The 23,775-nt window shown below is 35.3% G+C and overlaps 1 protein-coding gene across 9 annotated transcripts in view; it reads left to right on the top strand.

Moving 5' to 3' along the window:
* ACSS3 (acyl-CoA synthetase short chain family member 3) overlaps nucleotides 1–23,775 on the top strand; it is a 155,552-nt gene that overhangs the window by 42,378 nt on the left and 89,399 nt on the right. For all 9 annotated transcript variants that reach the window (XR_014295379.1, XR_014295380.1, XR_014295381.1 and 6 more), the window contains 3 exons: nucleotides 12,033–12,221; nucleotides 15,945–16,079; nucleotides 22,150–22,290. Coding sequence is in view for 6 of the 9 variants with exons in the window: in XM_082636670.1 (XP_082492796.1) it covers nucleotides 12,033–12,221; nucleotides 15,945–16,079; nucleotides 22,150–22,290 (465 nt within the window). In the remaining 3 variants the exon portion in view is untranslated. The remainder of the gene's footprint in view (nucleotides 1–12,032; nucleotides 12,222–15,944; nucleotides 16,080–22,149; nucleotides 22,291–23,775) is intronic.

Consider the following 23,775-nt stretch of genomic DNA (forward strand, 5'->3'; position numbering starts at 1 on the left):
AAAGGAAGACTATTAGTTAGAAGCACTTTAGTTCTCTTTCTGTTATATATATATATATATATATATATATATATATATATATATATATATATATATATACACATATATATGTATATATATATATTTTTTTAATGAGTCCTTTTTAAAAAAATTTTATTTTTGGCAGCGTTGGGTTTTCGTTGCTGCACACGAGCTTTCTCTAGTTGCGGCGAGTGGGGGCTACTCCTCATTGCGGCGCGCAGGCTTCTCATTGCAGTGGCTTCTCTTGTTGCAGAGCACGAGCTTTAGGCATGCGGGCTTCAGTAGTTGCAGCATACAGGCTTAGTAGTTGCGGCACTCAGGCTCAGTAGTTGTGGCACACGGGCTTAGTTGCTCCGCCACATATGGGATCTTCCTGGACCAGGGATCGAACCCGTGTCCCCTGCATTGGCAGGCAGATTCTTAACCACTGTGCCACCAGGAAAGTCCCTCTTTTGGTTATATTACACAAAAAAACTATTTGGATAATTACCATCATTAAAAATTTGCCTAATAATTGAGATAATGTTAAACAAAAACTTTAAAATTTTAGGTTAAAGGTTAAGCTGCTAAAATAAATGTGCCAAATAGTACAGTGACTTAAACATTTTTAAATGCATCTCTTGTCAAAAGATGATGAGGTTCAGTTTGGCGTGACCCAGATTAAATCTTACTGTACCTTCATCCCCTAGTTCCTTGTTCTCATCTGCATCATTGACACTGAGGCAAAGGCATATGTGTCCCAACTCTGGGGATGGTGGGAGAGAATGTAGAGGATCAGACATGCTGTGTTTTAAACCATAACCAGCAACGTCATACATGACCTTCCTGGACATCCTGTTTGGTGATCAGCTTCTAGGAAGGCTGCAAAATGTAGTGTAGCTGGATGGAGTTTGATGGACAATTAGGAGTTTTGTTTTGTTTTCTTTAACCACAAATACTTTTCATTCCATAGGCAAAGTAAATACCAGATTTTATATGTAAATAATTGTAACTTGTTAATGTTATAATGGACATTTTATTCGACAATAAAAAATTGTTCAGGGAGGTAAATAATAGCTGAAAATAAAGTCTCATAGGTGGTGTGCTGGAGGTAGAGAAGGAAAACATCTTCAGTGATGTTTTCCTCAGCATATAGAATGCTAATTGTATTAGGCAGTGGGCTCAGAAAGATGAATGGTTCCTGCCCTCAAGCTCTTAGTGTGCCTGGTGAGAACAACACAAAAGCAACTGTGTGTAATATAACGATAAAATTTTTAGCACAGAGGAAGAAGGGACCAGTCTGGCCCCAGTAGCTGAGAGAAGCCTTTGGCGTGGAAGTGATGCGTTAGTTGAGTCGTGAAAGAAAAATAGAAATATGTGCCCCATACACACCTCCCTATAGGTGTCCCTGGTCTGCAGCAGATTTATCCAAGTGTTGGACCTGACATAGTTAACGATGAAGGTGTGCGCTGTAAAGACAAACAATGGTTGTCTTTGCTGGCCCAAATTAGGCCAACAAGATGAATTAAATGGGAAATGAAATAGAAAGATTGTTGAAGAATAAAGGAAGGAGACAGACAGTTACTAAAGTCAACAAGGGGCAGAGGAGAAAAAGAAAACAATGTGTTCCTCCAGCTGGAAGTGCAAGGAATTGGTAACGATTATTCTTCTGTTGACAAGCACCTGTACCTGTTGTATAGTCACCAACTTTAGGACAGCTGGGGACATCATCAACTTTCAGTTTCTGACCTTTAGTAATAGATGTATGAAACTATGAAATTATTTGACCTGACATAATTTTCATAGCAAGCAGAGGATAAAGCTAATTAACATAAATTGAAGACACTGATTGTCTTAGTGATGCAAATAAAGATATGAGGATAGAATCATATTTCAAGTATATGAAGTGAAATATTTTCATACAAGACTTTTCAAAATCAGTAAATATGTACACATGGGAAATGATGCTGTTAACATTATTAATTCGTTTGACAGTTTTATGCTAATATTTTTGCCATTTGTACTAGTTAAATAAGTGTTAGTAAATCAATGCATATTGCATTCAGCAGAATTATTGTGAAGATTGGAGCTCTTGGGGAAATTGATTGTTCATTTTCTCCTACCATACTTGATTTAAGATCATTTTGTTTCTGTTATAAAGCTGAATTATGTTAGCATTATCATATATAGTTTTTATGGGAAATTTGATCTATTTATGGATATTTATGATATATTTTTGGCATGTGTGATGATCTGTGTTGCTTTGTTTATTAGTTACTAGGGTATGCATTATATTTGTGAATTTTTCATTTTTTAAAGATATGTGTGCCTCCTTTTGATCTTAATGCTGTTGAGAACAGACCCAACTATTGGAATGATCTCATGTCCTTGTACCACTCCTGGGATATTTAGCAACTTCTCAGTGTAAATTGAGCCATTTATATATATTGATTGACTTTCAGGGTGTATTGACCAACAAAACCATTAAAGGTTAACAGGAACACAGGCAAATTCTGGGAAGTGGGGTTGGTGTACCCAGACTAGTTGTCATGTTTTATGTACTGTCTGTAAAAATTCTGGGGGTGTTTGTTCAATTAAAGCTTTGATTAAATAATCAGTGCAGAATTGTTCTAAATGATTCAAGGTTCCTGTTGACATCTCTTGCTTCTTTTATATTTGTCTTTCTTTATGAGAAGAAAAATCAAAGAAACCATTTTTCCCCCTCTCAAAATTGAGACATACAAACAATTCATAAAGAAAAAACATTCTTACATACTTTTTGTATTGACTTAATTATTTTTAATGTGCAATTAAAACTAGGTCTTAATATCCTTTATTTATAGCTCATTACATATATAAAGCCATACCTGATATATAAACAGGATAAAAACAAATGTACAAAGTCGGTCAATCTCAAATTGACAATATTAATTTCATATAGTGAATGATATTGAGCTAGAATGGAATGACTGATTGCAAGGTGCTTATGGTTTGAGTGCTGTGGCCCTGGGTCCTTTGAGTTTGGCAACACTTTCCCTATGATGCCTCAATTCTCTTGTCACATTGTAGTACTTGAACTTTCATAAAGCCTTTTATTATACAATTTTATTATAAAAAACCATGATATCATTTGGCTTTTAGTTAATATACATGAGATTATAAAAAACAAATACAAATAAATACAGTGAAATTGCATGAGTGCTCATATAATCCAGAATATGTTTTGCCTTATTTTTAAAAATGATCATCAAAATTAAAACACAAAATTAAAAAATTCTCATAGAAGACTCATGGACAACTGTGAGAATATCTCCACAGACCCCAGGTTGAGAAATACAACATTATACAATTTATTAGACCAAGAGAAAGGAATGTAGTTTTAATTTACTTACTGCTGCTTAAAAAAGTATTCTCCATTAGCCTTTTAATGTGGTGTTTATAGCAGCCACACTGTAACTGTTTTAAAATATTAACTTTGTTTTACATTTTGCATGCTTATTACTGTATATACAAACATGTAGAGCAATAATTATTATCATGGCTTTTATGTTCATTGAAGAATATAGCCATATCTAGATGACTTACATAAATTTGTATTGAACTGAATGTTCTTTATTAATAAAACACAGTGGATTCTGTACCTTTTTAAACATAAATTTGGAAAAATGTATATTTTAACCACATTTTGTTAGATTTTTTTAGAAGGTCTATGTAAAGATACGTGAGTGTAAAGTTGTGAAAAATGACTTCTCTAATAGTTGAAATTTGTTTCATTTCAGTCCAGGTGGGTTATATTTTAAAAAATGTAATAACACTTGCCTCAGGACTTGGAATATTTTCTTTAGAAATGCTCTAGGAAACATACAGAAAGTAATCAACTTTGACTTCAGCTATGCTTTAAACATTCATTTGAGAACTCTTTAATTGGAATTTGTATGATATTTCTCCATACGTCTCTGCATGGTACTTTTCTGAGTGGTGCTTGTGTTCCAATCTAGCTACCAAACTGCTTAACACATAAAATAGCTGAAATACGGTGCATTAGCAGTGACAAATAATAAACTCCATGTTCATAATTCAAGGGATTAAGGGAGGGAAATAAAATGAATACAAATGAAAAATTACTGGCAATATTGGTGCCAGAGAAAAGCGGGTTCCGTTGGAGGGAAGTGTGGAGATAGAGAGCAGTGAGTTAGTGTTGAGAGGTCTTTCTGAGCATTGTAAAGAGCTACAGAGGTTGATGTGTTAACTGGAGGAATCTGTGAGAAGGAGATTTGCCTGAGGTGGGATAAGCTGAGGGATGGGGTGAACAGTGGAGGGAAAGGGGGACGTCGTACGTGTCCCAAGGACAAAAGGAGTACTTTGCGAGGATCAGCTGGAAACAGATGCATGAGGGAACCCTAGAGTTTGGCTTTTTTTGGTAGATGGAAGGTGGGGAAAGGGTCAAGATCATATGTAAATTGGGTCTTATCATTTTCGGAGTGTCTATTTTAAACCTCTGGTATACAATGCAGCAAAACCATATTTTCAGACAGTCTTCAGTTTTAGACACAATATCATTTGAATATCGTAGTTTTAAATGGTTCTGACTGTGTGTAGTCATTACCTAAGTTCTTCTGATTCTATCTCTCAGCTATCCTGGTTAGCTTCTTTAACAACACAACTCCCTTGCTAATATGCTCACCTGTCTTACCTGTTGTTGTTTTACCTCACCTCTGTGGTGGAACTCCAGACCTGGATCAACCCAATTCTTTATTTAAAAAATTTGTTTTTATTTTGCCTACTGTGTTTACTTTGTTTTTTTTTTTAACATCTTTATCGGAGTATAATTGCTTTAAATTGTTGTGTTAGTTGCTGCTGTATCACAAAGTGAATCAGTTATACATATACCTATGTCCCCATATCTCCTCCCTCTTGCGTCTCCCTCCCACCCTCCCTATCCCACCCCTCTAGGTGGACACAAAGCACCGAGCTGGTCTCCCTGCACTATGCGGCTGCTTCCCACTAGCTATCTAGTTTACATTTTGGATCAACCCAGTTCTTTGTTATCTTCATTCCTGTATTTTAATATGTTGAATCCTGTTGGAGGAAAATTAACTCACTAAAAATACGGGTTTACTACAAATTCATGGTCCCTGGTATCCACTGGGGCTTCAGTGCTGTATTTTTTTCTCCTTTAACATTCCCTTAATAAGTTTTGTCTTCTGCCCTCCAAAGGCCATTTTAAACTTTTGACCTTCCCATCTCCATGCCTCAAGCTTAACAGGGAACACTGATTCAAACCCAGGAACCAACTTTGTGAACAAAATCACTTTCCAACCAGTTGCTAAAACCAAAAATCTGGGCCCATTTCTTCCCTTCCTCCCATTATTCCCTACATCCATCAATCATCAGTCCCTATACAGTCTACATGAAGTATTTCTCAAGTCGTATTATTTATTTTTATCCCCAGTGTCACAACCCTAGATCTTGCAATAATAATTGCATTGCAAGAATAAGGAAAATGCCTATTCTACAGAGGATTTAACACTTTTCAATTATTACACATTGAACTTAGGATAAATCTAAACTTTGGACAGAACTTAAGGCTCTGAAAGATACAGTATATGACACCATACCTTTCCAGGCCATCTCACAACCTTTTTTCACCCTGAATTCTTGCTCTATCCATTCTGAACTGCCTTTACTTTCTCAGGCAAATTACTGACCCAAATAGCAAATTCCATGAGGATTAGGAACTTTGGCAGAAATTATCAAGTGAGTAAAAGCAGGAGGAAGTCATTATTACTCGACCATTAATGACTAGAGTGGAAAGATGTTAAAATGGGAAAAAGTGGAGGCAATAATTAATTATTTCTTTTCTATATAATTCCTTTCCTTTTTATTACACATTCTGTAGTCATATCATGAGTAAATGGTAGGCATCAATTACATTTTCTATTCTTTTAGACCTTGGACTTCTCCTTGATGTAAGATTATTTTCTCTGTCTGGCCTGAATGTTACATAGAGGTACTATTTTAAAATGAACAAAGTGTCCTTTATAAGATGTGATAAATTTTGATGATGTACTTGTAAATCACAACATATGAGTATTAAAGAAATGGAAGAACATATTCCTTATCAAGTCTATGAGCACATATGCATAGGGAAATGTAGGATTGAACTAATTTTCTGTGAAATATAGTCTGAAATCACATTAGTCTTGAAAGCTCACAGATTATTGAAATTGTGGTTAATTTGAGCCTGAACTAAATGGATTAAACAATTCTCCATTTCATTCTGCTTGCAAATACAGTCTTAAAATGACGAAATATTGATTGAAACCCACTTGTGAAGAAAATGGGAATGAGAAAAATGATTATTCTGAGTAATGATATTTATTCCTTCATGTGGAGAAAATTATTTGAAAGGAAATGTGTTAGTAAATGTTTTCTAGCTCACTGTCAGATAACTGTTTTGAAAATTAGATACTACTTTGTACTTTTTTTTAATAGAATTCTGTTTTAAAATATGAACATATATTCTCTGTTTTAGAGAGTAATAATACATTTTACTCTTGAATATAAATGGTATACTTTTATTTTTTGAGGAAAGATTTCTCTTCTTTTAATGACATCACATCACCTCCACATTGAAAGGAATATCTCACAACTGAATGGACTTAATATAGCGTCATATTTAAATGAGAATTATCTCAATTTCATATCCAATAAATAGGCACTGTCTTAAAAAGTTACATTTCTGGAAGCTTCTTATGTTAGATGAAAATATTTTGCATTCCTGAAAGATTTCCTTTCAAAAAGATAGTTTTAGTATTATTTCAGATCTTAAGCAGTTTTAGTATAACTGATTCTTTTCACAGGTATTTATTTACCTGGATGCATGGCTGGTGCATGGCCAAAAGAAGAAACAATTCATTAGAGATAAATTTTTACCTTTTTCGTGGCTCTCTATGTGTGTACAAGAAAAACCAAAAACGTGTGTATGATGTCTGTGTATGTACAAAATAATGTGATTAACTTACATGTTTAAAAGTAAAATGCAGGTATTTTAGGTAATTATCTCTTTCTATGAGAAATTCTATATATTCTGAAGAACAGGTCATTCACCTCCAATTTTAATAAACTGTTTCCTCAGATATTATAATTGATTTTTAAAGTAGTTACATTTTCTGATATTGATTCGACCAGGGTTTGCATAGTAATATCATCGCCGCTGAAAAACATGCTTTCTCTTGTGTTCTCTTTCATGTAATTTTCTTTGACATGGCCCTGAGGTTGCCTCTGATTGTTATGTTTTTACTATAATTGGGACACCAACGCTGTCTTTGTCATACAAACATAATTTTCTTAGATGGACACACTGGCAGTTTGTGAAACAAGTGCTAATTTACTCTATAGAACATAGTCTTTGATCAGTTTTGACTAATGTTTATTTTTGTGTCATGGGCTTTTGGTCATGAAATTCTACTAAGTCCCAGACTGCTTTTTTTTCCAATATGGTTTATTACAGGATATTGAATATAGTTTTCCGTGCTATACAATAGGACCTTGTTGTTTAAACATCCTATATATAATAGTTTGTATCTGCTAGTCCCAAACTCCCCATCCATCCCTCCCCCGCCTCCCACCATGGTCTGTTTTCTATGTCTTTGAGTTTGTTTCTGTTTCATAGATAGGTTCATTTATGATTATTATATTATTATTATTATAGATTCCACATATAAGTGACATCATATGGTATTTGTCTTTCTTCACAGACTGCTTTAGAATGAAGATTTTCCAGAATGAGTACATAAAAATTTTACTGAAATTTTTTTCATTATTAATGCTTACATGTTTTTATTTTACCATTCTAAAATTTAAAGTTTTTACTTACATCTAAACCAAATATATGTGTGTTGTATATAAACCAAATATATGTGTATACCATTTTATATTACATAAATATTTGTTGCATTTTCTTATTTTATCATTACTATTTATGTATGATATATTTTCCTGGACTGTGAATTTCTTTGCCTTAAGGAACATATCTTCCTCATTTTTGCACCTGCCGACTTGACCTCAGTATAGGACACATAGCAGATATTATATAACTTGAATCAATGGCAGGATACTTAGATATTAAAATAACTTTAAATTAGTACCAAAATAATAATTAGTTTATGTAATAAATAACTAGTGGGAAAAAGCAAACACTGTTGTTCTAAATGAATATGTATATATACATTTGTTTCATTTCTTCAGGCTTCGTCCCCAGCTCCGTTATCCTCATGTTAGAGGAGTATCATGGCCTGACCATGATTGTATGGGTTATGTATTGCACTTGATGTCAGAAAGAAAACCAGTTTTAGTGATTTGTGCCTGTGTACGACTATTAAATAGTTGATAAATTAAAATAGTTCTAAGAAGGTGCAAAGATTAATATGGATTGCGTGAGTGGCATATGATTTAATTTTTTCTTCAGTTGAAAAACTGTAGGTTATATGAAATACATGTTAAAATTTTTTCCTTTTGGATAATAATAGAAATTATAAATCTACAGTCAGACCCCTATGGTAGAATAAGAATATAACATTGAATAAAAATAATATCTATCTTCCATTTGATAATTTTCCATCAAAAAGCCAGTGAAAACAAGGTGAACCCTGAAATAGCAATAATCAAATTGTCCTTTTTGTTGGTTTCATAGAACTTTGAGTGATTATGAACTCTTAAGTGACTGAATTTCTAGATATTTGCTCTAATTGCTCACTGTTGCTTACGCTTATCTTCAAAATGATTATTTTTGCATCTGAGTAAGACTATTAAGTATTCTGTTCTGGGGTTTCCAAATTAACCAACACGAGATATAATATATTTTTTTAATAAATTAATTTATTTTTATTTTTTGCTTTATTGGGTCTTTGTTGCTGCGTGCGGGCTTTCTCTAGTTGTGGCGATCAGGGGCTACTCTTTGTTGCAGTGTGCGGGCTTCTCATTGCAGTGGCTTCTGTTGTTGCGCAGCACAGGGTCTAGGCGCACGGGCTTCAGTAGTTGTGGCACGTGGGCTCAGTAGTTGTGGCTCGTGGGCTCTAGAGCGCAAGCTCAGTAGTTGTGGAGCACGGGCTTAGTTGGTCCGCGGCATGTGGGATCTTCCCGGACCAGGGCTCGAACCCATGTCCCTGCACTGGCAGGCGGATTCTTAACCTCTGCACCACCAGGGAAGTCCCAACACTAGATATGATATTAATGAGGAATATTTTTTAATGAAACATTCTCAAATATTTTCATGTTAAATCAATCCCATCTTTTGCTATGAGCTAATATTTCATTTTTCATTAGCTTATTTATTAGAAGTCTTACCTGAAACATATTTACCCATTCATTTTCATATTTATAAAAATAAATATATATTTTTTAAAATTTAGAAGTAACAATGGAAAATTTTACTGGAGTGACATTTAGCCCCAGAAACTACTAAAAAAGATATTTTTCTCTATTGATCATATAAAACTTTTGTCTTCAGAGCAACTTTGGTGTGGTTAGTATTGTTATCTAAACATTGAGGAGTAGCTCCAAGAAGGGAGGTTAACAAGGCCAAATGGGCACCATCTATTGGTGATACAGACATAGTGCAGCTTAATTTGACTGAAGATTGTCTTCAAGGCAGTGGTTAACAGCTCAGATGCCTGCAGGAACCAGGCAGATAATGTCAGTGGGAGACACGGATGAGAGAAAAATCAATTATCTGTATATATCACATCTCTATGGTTATGGAACTATGGTGTAAGCACATGACAAAGTAAACAGGATGTAGAAGAATATATTTTAAACCCAGAAGGAAAGAAAAATGCAACCTCTGTTATAAATAGCCCTAGGGAATAGCAACTTCATGGCAAACCCAGCAGCTGATCATTGGGTTCAATTGATTGTTGTCATTCAAGAACACAGACCCACTGTGGCTAGACCTTCCAGTTTTTCAAGAGAACCTGGAAATCTGAATTTGCATATGAAACCTTCTAAGTTTAATATGTTGGCTCATTTTTTTTTTTTTTTTAGGTGTGACATGACCCCACCTTAAATACATCTTGGGGCTACATTTAGCCATTGTGAGATCCTTCTTTTAAAGAAAGTCTTGAATTTATTGATTTCATTTCTTTCAGAGGACAGAAAAATTTTGGACATCTTCCAGCAACATTGTGAAGTAAGACAGGATTATAAAGTTACTGAATCATTTTGCTAGATTGGGTTTTGGTTGAAAATTCTTTTTATTCAACACTATTTAAGATGCCAAGGCTATAGCTGTAAATAGGACAAACTCTTCTCGTTGGTCTCTCCCAGTGCTGTACCTTAAACAGGACACCCAGTAATGCGATCCCAGAGCATGGCCACTTTCTGCAGGGTTTACACTGAGATGTTTGGATATAACGTTTAGTGTTTGTCTTGGTTCTTGAGCTCCATATAATAGAATTTAAGTTCATGATTGATATTACTTTGATTTATCTTTCTTGTAACTTTCTACTGGGCAACTTGGGGCTCTTAAAAAATTGCACTAAATTAGAGTTTGCAATATAGGGCAGGATAAAACACTGAGAGAGTTGCTTGTTACTGTCTTTCCCCAGAGCCCTTAACCTTGACCACATCTTTCCCCATCTGCACAGAGGAAGGGAATAGAGAGAAAAAGGAAGCATGATCAGGATTCAGAACCCTTTGAACTTGTTCAAAAAGTAGGAGAGGCAGAGTGAAATGAAAGGAACCTCAAATAGCAGTGTGGCCTAATTCCTTCTCTCAGGCCTCCTCTGTTTACTAGCTTGAACAGTCACATTCAAAGCCAAGCCATAGTCTTTCCATTTGCCCCGTGGATCCCTACTGACCCTGTAGCTCTCTGACCTGATCTATGACCACTTTCTCACTTGTTCTTTCTGTTTCAGCTCCCCTGGTCTCCTCTACGTTCCTCAGTCACATCACCTATGATCCCCCTTATGCCACTGTACTGGTGCCCTTTCTGCCTGAAATAGTATGCTCACAGGTATCCACTTAGTCTCAACCTCTTATGTGTCATTGCTAAAATGTCACTTTCTTAGGTCTATCTTTTTTTGGGGGGGGGGGCTGTGCTGCGGCATGCGAGATCTTAGTTCCCCAACCAGGGATTGAACCCGTGCCCCCTGCAGTGGAAGTCTGTGTGGAGTCTTAACCACTGGACCACCAGGGAAGTCCCTTTTGGGACTATTGTGATCGTCCCATTGAGAATTACATCCCCTGCACTCCCAATCCCCTCTATTTTGCTCTATTCCCCCATCAAATAGCACTCAATACCTTTTAACATAATACATAATTATTACATTTATTGCATATCCTCTGCTAAAACATAAGTACTCTGATAGAGATCTTTGTCTTGTTTGATTACTGATGTATCAGAAAACAGTGTGTGAGATGTATAGAAACTCAATATATATTTTTTTTAAATAAAAGAATGTTGAACTTGTTAGATCCTCACTTAGATCTGGCATACTTCCCACAGCTTGCTGTAATTGCCCATGAAAAAGTTTCTTGCAACAAATTTTATCATGTGTAGGCTTTTGATCTTAACTGTTTCCTTCAACAGTTAACCCAACATATAACTAAATTTGTAATTATTTTATTTTTCTGCACACTTGACAGATTCCCCCTTTAGCATAAAAGCTCCACAGGGACAAGTCTTTGTCTTTGTTTTTCAGTGTTGTGTTCCCAACCCTAAACACAATGTCTGGCGCATGATAGTTGCTTAGTAAAAATGTTGTTGAATGAATAATTAAGCAAATTTAAGCCATGGAATTCATATGGCATAATAATAGTAAGTTGGTTTATAGTCAATTATTATAATCCAGATGTCTGTTATTATTGTCACCATCTAAACTCTTACCACCATCATCAAATATGTATTTCTCAGACTTCTATAATCCACTACAGGTGGGGGCGGTGATCATCTTCTTGCATTACTGTCGTAACTGAGAAGTTTAGTGAATTATCACAGAGAACACTTTGCTGATCTGATGATGTTGTTATAGGTCTCTAAGCTGGCTGGTGTTTTGGTCAAGCATGATGTCAAGAAGGGTGACACCGTGGTTATCTACATGCCCATGATCCCCCAGGCGATGTACACCATGCTGGCATGTGCTAGGATAGGAGCCATCCATAGTCTCATATTTGGGGGATTTGCATCCAGAGAACTAAGCAGTCGCATTGATCATGCAAAGGTAAGTGCTTTATTTGGAGAAATCAAGTAGTAGCTTCATATAGTACAGCTGTATTTATCTGTGGATGAACCATCAAAGAATGATCTGTACTTATTAGATCCTCCTATCAAATGAGATAAAGTTTACTTTTAATTTGGTGTACACTATTAACCAAAATTTTATTTTCGAGTCAGTCCTATGTGGTAGACATCTTTCTAGATACTGTGAAGAATATAACATATAAGGTGCAAGCCTTTCAAGTTAACTTGCCATATATTTGTGTAAGACATTTAAGAAAAATAATAACTAATTTACTCATTCAACGTGTATTTATTAAGCTTCCACTCTATGCCTGGTACTGTCCTTGGAACTGGTTAAGAAATGATACTTACCAAATGGATGGGACACATGACTAGTTTCATAATCTATATATTTCCAGGAATGGTGGTATAGCACAGTGGTTAAGGGGGTGTGTTAGGGACAGGTGAAGTTACACGTTTAGATGGGGTACTAAAATCACAAACTTGAAAGGCTGTTGTGAAATATCGTTGAGATACTGAGTTTAAAACACTAACACAGTGCCTGGCATATAACACTCATTAAAAAAAAAAAAAGGTTAGCTGTTATGGTTCTATGAATTTAGAGCAGGAATCAGCAAACTTTTTTCTGTAAGTTACCAGATAGTAAATATTTTAGGCATTTCGGGTTACATGGTTTCTGTTGCAACTACTCAGCTGTGCTGTTGTAGCACAAAAACAGCCTTAGACACTGCAGGAACTAAGGGCAAAGCAGTGCTCCAGCAACACTTTACAGGATGTAATTTGGGCAGAGTTTGGCTCTGAATCATAGTTTGCAGATCCCTGATTTGGAGGCAGGAATGATATCGTTTAGTTGGGGTGGCTGAAGGCGGCTTCCTGAAGGAGGTGAGATTTGAGTTACGTCTTGGCTAAGATTCAGCTAGTTGAAGAGAATGACATGGTGGGGTCCAAAAGGCTAGAAAAAGAATAAGAGTCTAGCATGAGAGGCAGGAAAGGGTAAAAATTCATTTAAAGGACAGCAAATAGACCAATGTGATTGAAGAGGGAGAGAAGGTGAGCTTGAAAAGGAAGAAGTTATTGTCTGAATTGCATCCTGTAGAGGCTGACCGGTCAAATTATTGAGCAGGTGACTGTCATGTTTTAAGCAATGTTAAGAGGAGGCAAGTCTTGCAATATGATGTGAGTGGGAGAGAGGTTAGAACGAGAACCTTTGGTAGGTGGTCTCTTTGTGAATCAGTGGCTAGTGGGCAATGTGCAGGAGAGGAACAGCAGTGGGAAGACTAAAGAAGGAAGGTCATTATGGGAGTAGGAGATGACTGACCTTTACAGAGTTTTATAAGCCCAGGATGAGAAACATTCTTAACAAAAAAAAAAAGGGAACTAATATATATTGAGGGTCCCCAGAGTACTAGGCATGGAGTGAGGTTTTACATATCTGACTTCATCTGGTAATAGATCAGTTATTAGAAGTAGGAAGCTGGTTTGCACACTAACTGGCTGGACTCTCTTTTTTCTCTCTTTTTAAAAACATGTTGAGTTAGTGCTTATGAAGGGAAATCTAGGGGGAAATATCAGTCACTGATCTGCAAATCAGTGGGCAGTTGGAGACTTCTCTGAGGAAGCTATAGACTCTAGCTTTTCAGCTACAGAAATCTTAAACACCATTTGGGCAAAGGGATGAGATATATTGTTTCTTTTTTAAAAGATTTTATATGATGTGGGAAAATTTATATATATATATATATATATATATATATATATATATAAAATAAGAATTTATAAAACTTATGCTGTATCACTGGAAGAGTTTTCATCCATAAGACACACACACATAGACACCTCCCCCACCCCCAACCTTGTTAAGGAGTTTAGGCAGTAAATGCATATTCTTATGGGCGGGACCATTGAGCAAGTCCAATTAATGGCGAGGAGATGGACATAGAGATACATACCTGAGATATTTGGATGATAATTGAAACCAGGGATGATTTTGATGTCATAATTTTCAACTAATTAGGCCAAAGAAAAAGTTCTATTTTAACAGATGAAGATGGGAAGAATGTAGTCCACTTGAGATGGAATAAAACCTCCAATAAAAGGCTGTTAATAGAAATGTGAAAGGGATTATTTTCTAGAGGAAGACTCTAGTTTTGACTTTATTAAATTATTCAACTTTTGATATATTCTATATATGTTTTTAATCTGATGTGTAACTTACTTTCACTTATTCAGAATTCAGAATTCTAATCTTAGGGAATGTTATCTGGAGTTATTTTTGTACATATTTCAGATATTAAAATGTGAATTATAGTCAAATGTCTGACCTTTAAAAATATTAAAAAAGGATACAAGATTTACTTTTTCATTTCTTTCCTTTTTTTTTTTTTTTTTTGCTTTTAAAGTATTTAAGGCAGCTTGAAATAGTGGAAAGAGGAAGATTCTGAAATCAGTCAGTACTGGCCCTCTTTCTGATTCCAACACTTCTAACCTGGAGCAAGTTATGCAACTGCACTGAGCCTCAGATCCATGAATATTAAATGATATTAAAAACCAGAAAGTGCTATATATGCATATATTTGACATTATATAAACCTTCCCTAGGTGAAATGTATTGTAACCAGAAATCAAAATTCAGGAATAGGTGCACTATGTTGGACTGATTATCTTTCTCCTGAGTAATTTATTATCTGTTTCCTTTGCTTTGGATTTCTCCATGAAGAAACAGTGTACTTAAAAGAACAAAGATATGTTTGTTTTGCAGACTAACGAGAATTTTGGTTCAGTGCCACAGATATTTGTTGAGAGCTTATGGTATGGCAAGCATTGTAACAGGCATAGGAGACAGGGAGGTAACAGGGTCCAAATTTGGCCGTGGAGAGCTTCCTGTGCAGAGGTGGGGACAAAGGAACACTTTGACTATAGTTAGATATCTGAAGCCTGCTCAGAATCTACCAGGGAAGGAAGATTGATCCTAAGCCTTTTCACTGCACCTGTGCATATCTTGAAGAATGACTAGCAAGTTGTCAGGTAAAGAAGAGTGCCAAGTGTGTCTTAATGACGGGGGCATGTTCAGGCTTTGTGGGGCTTGAAACTTAAATGAGGGCCCTTTTAAGAAAAATATGACAAAATTACAATATAAAATTTGGTGAAAATGAGTATGTATTTGGCATGAGAAAAGAATCATAAAATAATTATTGGAGATTCAGGTCTCTTCCTTCTGAGGTCTCTCTAGGTGTTCAAGCAGAGATGCTTGCATAAAAAACTTAAGAAATGCTTCCTAATAGCAGTCAGGCTGGGTCTCCCCCGCTAAGAAATGCTACAACTTCAGCAACAACCAGCTGTTATGCAGGCCTCTGCAAGTGAGGGGGCCCTAGGCTTCCATATCACTGGTTCATGGCAAATTGACATCTACCTGATTTAATGAATTCTTTTGAAAGTATTTTTTAACAGCTCATGTTTATTAGCCAGAAGCATCATTAAGTGTGGAATTCTGAACAGGTAAGTGAGATTTATGTGGAAGTGGTTAGGGCTATAACATTTAAAAATAGCTTATTGGTTTTCAGGCCATTTATTTAATAGAGAACAGAATCATTCAAACGTTTCTTAAGAAATGTTAAATTGTCAGCCTGCATCTGAAATATTGTGGTTACCTTAATTAGGATGGTTAAGCTTTCTCATGTATTTATTTACTTATTTTTCATTGTAGCCCAAGGTCGTTGTTACAGCATCGTTTGGCATTGAACCTGGAAGGAAGGTAGAATACATACCACTTCTAGAAGAAGCTCTGAGAATAGGACAACACAAGCCAGATAAAGTTCTCATTTATAATCGTCCAAATATGGTAATCTGAATATTGAATTTGGTCCTTGCTTATGGTGATGTGCTAAGGATGACTCTTTTTGACCATTTGAAAGGAATACTTGATTTATAAACTGTTGAATATACAATACTTCAGGAATGTCACTATTTTTGGCAAAAAAGAATGATCTTTTCTGTCATTATAAAAAACGAGCTTAAAACACAAAGAGCGGGACATAGGAGTATCTGTAATATTAATGAATTAGAATTAATGTGTAGTCTATTGAGGTGTCCTTTATTAATTTACATTATAGCTATAATAATAATACAGTTGACCCAATGCGGGGGTTAGGGACAGTGGCCCACTGGGCAGGTGAAAATCTGCTTATAACTTTTGACTCCACCACAAACTTACCTAATAGCCTATTGTTGACCGGAAGCCTTACCAATAACATAACCAGTTGATTAGCATGTTATATGTATTATATACTGTATTCTCTTATAATAAAGTAAGCTAGAGAAAAGAAAATGTTACTAAAAAAATCATAAGGAAGAGAAAGTAGATTTATAACTATATTTACTCATACCATAAGTTTATGTCATCTGTTTACAAGATGAATTGTCTATCAGTACCTGCATAAATATTGGTTTATATGATATAAAACACTGTAGATGTTCTACGTATTACAACACTAAACATCAAAAACGAAAAGATAATGTGAAAAACAAATTCATATTTAGGTATAATGATTCATGCATTGATAAAGAAGCAGCAGCAATATGATTGCTTCATGGTAGCCCAGCCTACACACTAATGAGTGAATAATTATACAGTTTTTATGGCATATGGCATTACAGTCATATTCATACTACAGTATTAGCAACACCATTAAATTTTTTAGCAAACCACTTACCTGTGATGATAGGCTGATACCCAGTTTTTCCAGTTACCAGAGAAAGAGGCATACTGTATAGTAATGTAATTCTTTGAAAGCAAAGTTATAAAACATTAAGAAAACTACCACATTATTAATTTTATATTAAATATCACTTACCTTATGCCTATGTAAGGATAAAGTAGTATCTACATATATGCATTCATGACATAACTTTTTCTTATTTTTTTGATATTTCTAAGCAATGTGGTTCACCTGCAAGTTTTGTCAGGGTCATGATCTGAATGTGTATACTCTGACTGGATGCTTAATCTCTCAGCTACCCAGTCTTGATTAATTTGCATTTAAAATGTCTTTTAAAAAGTTTAGAAAAAGTGATTGGTCTGGAAATAAAAACTATGTTCAGGAAAACAAAATATGAATATTCTAAACAGATAAATTATTCTGTGATCTGTGAAGGAAGGAAAAGCAGTAAATACATCAATGACTATATTTTACAATGCTTTTTATAGCAAATTTGCCCTAATGATCACCTCATTTCTACATCCAAGCTAAGTCCCCAGCTATTTATACTGGGACCAATTTGGGTTTCTAGCAGATTAAAATTTTTTGCAGAAGGAAAATTGAAAGTGTGCAAAGAATCATGTATAATTTTGTAGAACTCTTGAGAGGTTATCTGTGGAAAATGCTTAAATGACAAGATATAAGAACAGAGAGCATTAAAGCTCTCTCATTTTGATTACCACCTAGCAATTCACATTACCATGTTAAATTCCTGAGTAGTTTTAGTAGTCTGTGGTTCATGAACTGTTGCACTCAATGATTTTAATATTTTTACTGTCTCGAAGAAGAATTTTAAGTTTCTTTCAGATGACCTCCAGCATGTTTTTAAAAAAGGCTTGTTGCTGTTCAATCAGGGAATGCAAAGTCAGTAATAAAGAAGGCTTTGGGTAAGAGAAGGTTAGAGGAAGGGTAGGAACAAACACACACAAGTGTTTAGTGTGTGTGTACTATTCACACATGTATGAATTCATGTAGAATTTACAAAAAACTTAATGCTAAGCACAAAGTACTTTCAGGTACTCCTTATTTAATTCTTACATTCTTATAAACCAATAAAGTAGATGTTATTACTGGCCTCATTTTATGGATGAAGAAACTGAGTCATGGACAGGTCATAGCCCAAAGTCACAGCTAGTAAGTGGTGGAGCCAAGACTTAAACTCAATTTAATGACTTCTAACCAACAAGATATGTGCTATTTTCTTTTACTTTATAAATACATTGGATATGGATATGAATGTTTCCTATTCAGATTTTTCTCAGGCAAATATCTTCTTTTTCCTCTTTTTTATTTTTAATTTTTGTACACTATCTCTATTCAGCATTATTCACATCTTAATATAATATTATGCACATTGTAGATACTCAAATTATTATTATTATTTTAATTTTTGAGATATAGTTTACATACAATAAAATGGACAGATCATAAGAGTACAGTTTGATGCAGTTTCAAAATTGCATGCACTTGTGTAACTACCATCCAAATCCAGATATAGAATTTCTCCATACTTGTTCCTTTTTCCAGTCAACCATTCCCCATCCCCAGAAGCAAATGCTTTCTGATTTGTATTGTCATAGATTATTTTTGTTCATTCCCAGGCTTCATATAACTAGAAGCATACCGTATATACTCTATTGTGTCTACCCTCTTTTGTTCAATATGTTCTTGAGATATACTCCTTGTGTGGCACGTATCAGTAGTTTATTGTTTTTTTACTGAGTAGTATTTCATACCATAAATATATCAAAAATTGTTTTTCCATTCTTCTGTTTATGGATATTTGGGTTATTTCTACTTTGGAGTTATTATGACTAAGGCTACTATGAATATTCTTGTACAAGTCTGTGTGTGGACCTGTGTCTTCATTTCTCTTGTGTAAATACCTAGGAGTAGAATTGCTGATTCATGTATTAGATGTATATTTGACTTTATAAAGAACTATTAAATAATTTTACAAAGTGGACATATCATTTTACTGTTCCACCAGAAAATTACAAGAGTTCCAGTTGCTCATTTTTATTATCATTTGGTATTTTGTAAAAATCTACTTTGATACATAACCATATAATCTTGCTTGTACTTTTTGTTGCATAGTGTAACTTTTCCGTCCCTTCCTTTTTTTTTCGGTACGCGGGCCTCTCACTGTTGTGGCCTCTCCTGCTGCGGAGCACAGGCTCCGGACGTGCAGGCTCAGCGGCCATGGCTCACAGGCCCAGCCGCTCCGCGGCATGTGGGATCTTCCTGGACCGGGGCACGAACCCGTGTCCCCTGCATCGGCAGGAAGACTCTCAACCACTGCGCCACCAGGGAAGCCCCCATCCCTTTCTTTTTAACCAGTAATGTGTTTATATTTTAAAACATTTTCTCTTATAGATAACATATTTTGGGGCCTTAATTTTTTTATCCAATCTGACCATCTCTGCCTTTTAAATAAATATTTAGTCTATTTACACTTGATTAAAAAAAAAAAGATGGTAGGCTTCTCTTCCCTCTTAATAGGTAGAGATCCACTTTCCCTTTCCCCCTCCCATAACTAGCTCCCTTTCTCTCCCTCTTTCTTTTTCTTGAAACCTTTCCCTCTGTTTTGACTTTCCTTTATTTTAGTTGGATGTCTCTTGTCCTTCATATCTGACATGCTGTTGAGGCACTTATTAAGCCCAGTGGATTGGCTTTGCTTTGAGTTTAGAGAGACACAAATTATGAGGCTCGGTGATGCATTTCATTAACCAGGATTGCATTTTTGCCAGAGGAAATAAAAACCTGGCTGCCACTCCTAAGCCTCAGGCAAACAATGACGGCTTAACTGGCAGGTCACATCAGTCACCCCTGGTGCTTCCCCCAGGACTGCATTTTAAGAATGATAACATTTAGGAAGGACATGTCTATAAAAGTAAACGCATGTATGTAAAGGCTAATGTTGATTTTTCCCCTCTCTTCCTTTCATCAGATCTTCTTTATACATTCCTGTATTTCTTAGCTTAAAGAATAACCATTCATTCAAGTCCTCATTTCATTTTATCTGCAATTATTTTTGTGATTAATCAATTGACCTTTTTTATTACACAGTGTTATGATTTTTTTATAGGTCCGTAATTGTGATGGCAAGGGCTTGATAATTTGAAATGAGTTGTGTTTATCTGATACATAAAAACAAATGGAAGTTTATAATTTGGTCACAGTTATCTGTTTTTATTTATCTAAATGGCATATCCAGGGCACATTCAAGGTGAGGCTGGAGAAACCAGTTGGGCCTAAAACTTCCCCTTCATGAAGGTCAACTCAGATTGTTGTCTATCAATGTGCGTATTCATATAGGCATCATATTTGTGATATTATATTGAAATGTTAATTTGTAAATGTACCCATTTAAATATATGACCGGTTTCTACAACCCTAATCAAAACATTAGGGAACCAGAAAAGTGGAAATGGCCTGGCTTTTAAAAATCTATCAGAGTCTCTGAAGTTAGTTCAGGGATTCACCTTGATGAAGTGAATGGCTACATATACTCTCTAGATGGTGGACTTACTTTCACTGAGGAATGAGTAGTCTTGCCTTGTGCCTACTAACAAGTTCACCAACTGTAAACTTCCTGATGTATCATCTTGAGCTTAGTCAACATTTCATAAAATAACTAGATATGTACTGGATCATAACTAGAATTAAATAGCTATAACTCCCCACGAGAGTAATTTTTTCATAAGCCACTTCCTTCTTCTTAACCTATCTGCCTTATTTCATTGGCACCATTTTTAAAGAGGTCTGTCTAACTTAAGATGTGTCTTCCTAATTCATGGCTCTATTATTATAAAGTTTATAACACTAGAGCTTGGTTCTAGGAACAAAAAAGAAAACAAACATTTCTACCATATTAGTCAATAAAGTAGATGGAGGAAAACTTGGATAGCTTTTTGTGTATGTCTCATACTCTCATTAACTTCAAAACTGATTTTTGTTCTTGAAAAAGCAAAAGTAGATTACTCCTCCACCCCTGAAAGTTATTTAATATTCTCTCATTTGGAAAAATGGCCACAGTATTACTCTTAAATGGCCCTGTATAAAGAGACATTTTAGTGAGTTAGTTGAGATTTCATTGTGAAGACAGTAGTTCCAAAGTAAAAGAAATAGGTTATGAAAAATAGGAGTTAGGTCCATCCACGTCTCTACAAATGACCCAATTTCGTTCCTTTTTATGTCTGAGTAATATTCCATTGTATATATATACCACATCTTCTTTATCCATTCATCTGATGATGGACATTTAGGTTGCTTCCATGTCCTGGCTATTGTAAATAGTGCTGCAGTGAATATTGGGGTGCATGGATGGACCTAAAGTCTGTCATACAGAGTAAGTCAGAAAGAGAAAAACAAATATTGTATATTAACACATATATGTGCAATCTAGAAAAATGGTACAGTTGAACCTATTTGCAGGGCAGGAATAGAGACACAGGGGTAGAGAATGGACGTGTGGACACGGGGCAGGGGAAGGGGGAGTGGGGTGACTTGGGAGATTGGGAATGACATATATACACTAACATGTATAAAACAGATAGCTAGTGAGAACCTGCTGTATAGTGCAGGGAGCTCAGCTTGGTGCTCTGTGGTGACCTAGGTGGGTGGGATGGGGGGATGGATTGGAGGGAGGTCCAAGAAGGAGGGGATATATATATACATACAGCTGATTCACTTCGTTGTACAGCAGAAACTAACACAACATTATAAAGCAACTATACCCCAATTAAAAAAAAATAAAGTGTATGTTTCAGGTCAAAAAGAAAATAGAAGTTAGCTTATAAAGGTGTTAGTGTACATGCATTTATAAAAGCATGAACCTCTGTTAGTTAAGCTCTGACTGTTGATGAAATCATGCCTGCATCATATTGAATTTCTTAAGGATATTTCTAGGTTTGAATAAAACATTTTCTGTTGTAAGTTTAGTTGAAGCCAACATCAAACTGTTGGATTGTTTTATGAACATTTGTCTTAACTCGTGACCCTGAGATACTGAGTCATAAGTCTGATATTTAGTGCTCTATAGGCCTAGATTTCAGTCAGATGCTCAGACTAATATAGATTTAGCTACTCTCCAGTGTGCTCCTGATTTAATCTCCTTTGTTCAGTGCATATCCCTATATTTTTGCTTTGTAGGAGCCGGTTCCTTTGGCTCCAGGTCGTGACCTTGATTGGGATGAAGAGATGGCAAAAGCACAGTCACATGATTGTGTTCCTGTTCTTTCCGAACATCCACTGTATATTCTTTACACATCTGGAACAACGGGGTTTCCAAAGGTATGCACTATCTTAGGGATAATTATACTGGCAGATTTTTTTGCACCAAGAATATTTGACTACTGACTGAAAGTACTTTATATCTTAAAGACATATTGTGTCTGAATATATAAAAATATTCATTATGTTTAATGTCAAATGCTTTGTCCTTATTTCTTTCAGAATCTTCACAAATATCTGCAATATTCAATTGCTTTAGTAAGCTGTTAAAATTAATATATATTTGATTGAATATCAGTTGTATTTTATAAAATATATTTTAAAAATATATTTTATAAAATATTTTTATAAAATATAAAATATATTTTAAATGAAATATTTTTATTTTTTAAATTGAGGCATAACTTTCATATAGTATGAAAACTGATTTTTGATTTAGAGGAATTCAGTTTATCATTAAAAATGCAACTTTGAGAATTGGCCTAGACACTCTGAACAACAGGGAATTTATTCAGGGGTTTGAACTATTTGATTTGCAGCACTGAAGACACTCAAGGATTTTTTAAGTCTTTTACCCTGAAAGGTGTTTTCACAAAACAAAGTCAAAAGTGTCAATAATCCTGAATGTGTCAGATACCAAACAAATACCACTTTTGCCTAGTATCTCTAAATAATACTGTTTTTTTCATATAACTTCATAAAGACTTGTGATATCATCTTACTATTCATCTTTATTAAGGAGTTCAATATTCATTGAATCATAGAATGTTAGCAGGCAAAGGGACTTTTACAATCACTTGAATCCTGTAGGGCTTTGGCCTCTTTATTAATACTGGACCTCTGTAGCATCAGAATTCTGAAAAATTACCTGCTAACGCTCTTAAAATAGTGATTCTGTTAGTTTAGATGTAAGTAAAGGAAAATTAAGACTTAAGACGTTTTATATAAAATTCACTTGCTTGTGAAAAAGAGAACATTTGGTAGAGGGATATATTTTCTCTGAGTACAGAGACCATGTTTTATTACATTTTGGTCTACCATCATGTTTTTTTTTTTTGTTTGTTTGTTTTTTTTTTTTTTTTCTTTTTGCGGTATGCGGGCCTCTCACTGTTGTGGCCTCTCCCGTTGCGGAGCACAGGCTCCGGACGCGCAGGCCCAGCGGCCATGGCTCACGGGCCCAGCCGCTCCGCGGCATATGGGATCCTCCCAGACCGGGGCACGAACCCGCATCCCCTGCATCGGCAGGCGGACTCTCAACCACTGCGCCACCAGGGAGGCCCCATACCATCATGTTTTATATGTAGTTGGTACTCAAATTTTTGTTGAGTGCATAAATAAATTAATGCATATACATGAAGATATTTGTGTTGTTGTAAAATCAAAGCCCTATGATTATTTTAAGAACTCTGGTCATCTGAAAAATAAATATTTCTTATATTGCAGACTCTAAGATTTGTTTTATAAGCAGTCCAAATGATCTGCTGGATGCAATCCTTACCCTTCACTTTTTGAAATTCTGCATTATGCACCAGCCACATAGAGTCC

Source organism: Mesoplodon mirus, assembly GCF_964341445.2.
Source record: "Mesoplodon mirus genome assembly, chromosome: 11".
Taxonomy (NCBI): domain Eukaryota; kingdom Metazoa; phylum Chordata; class Mammalia; order Artiodactyla; family Ziphiidae; genus Mesoplodon; species Mesoplodon mirus.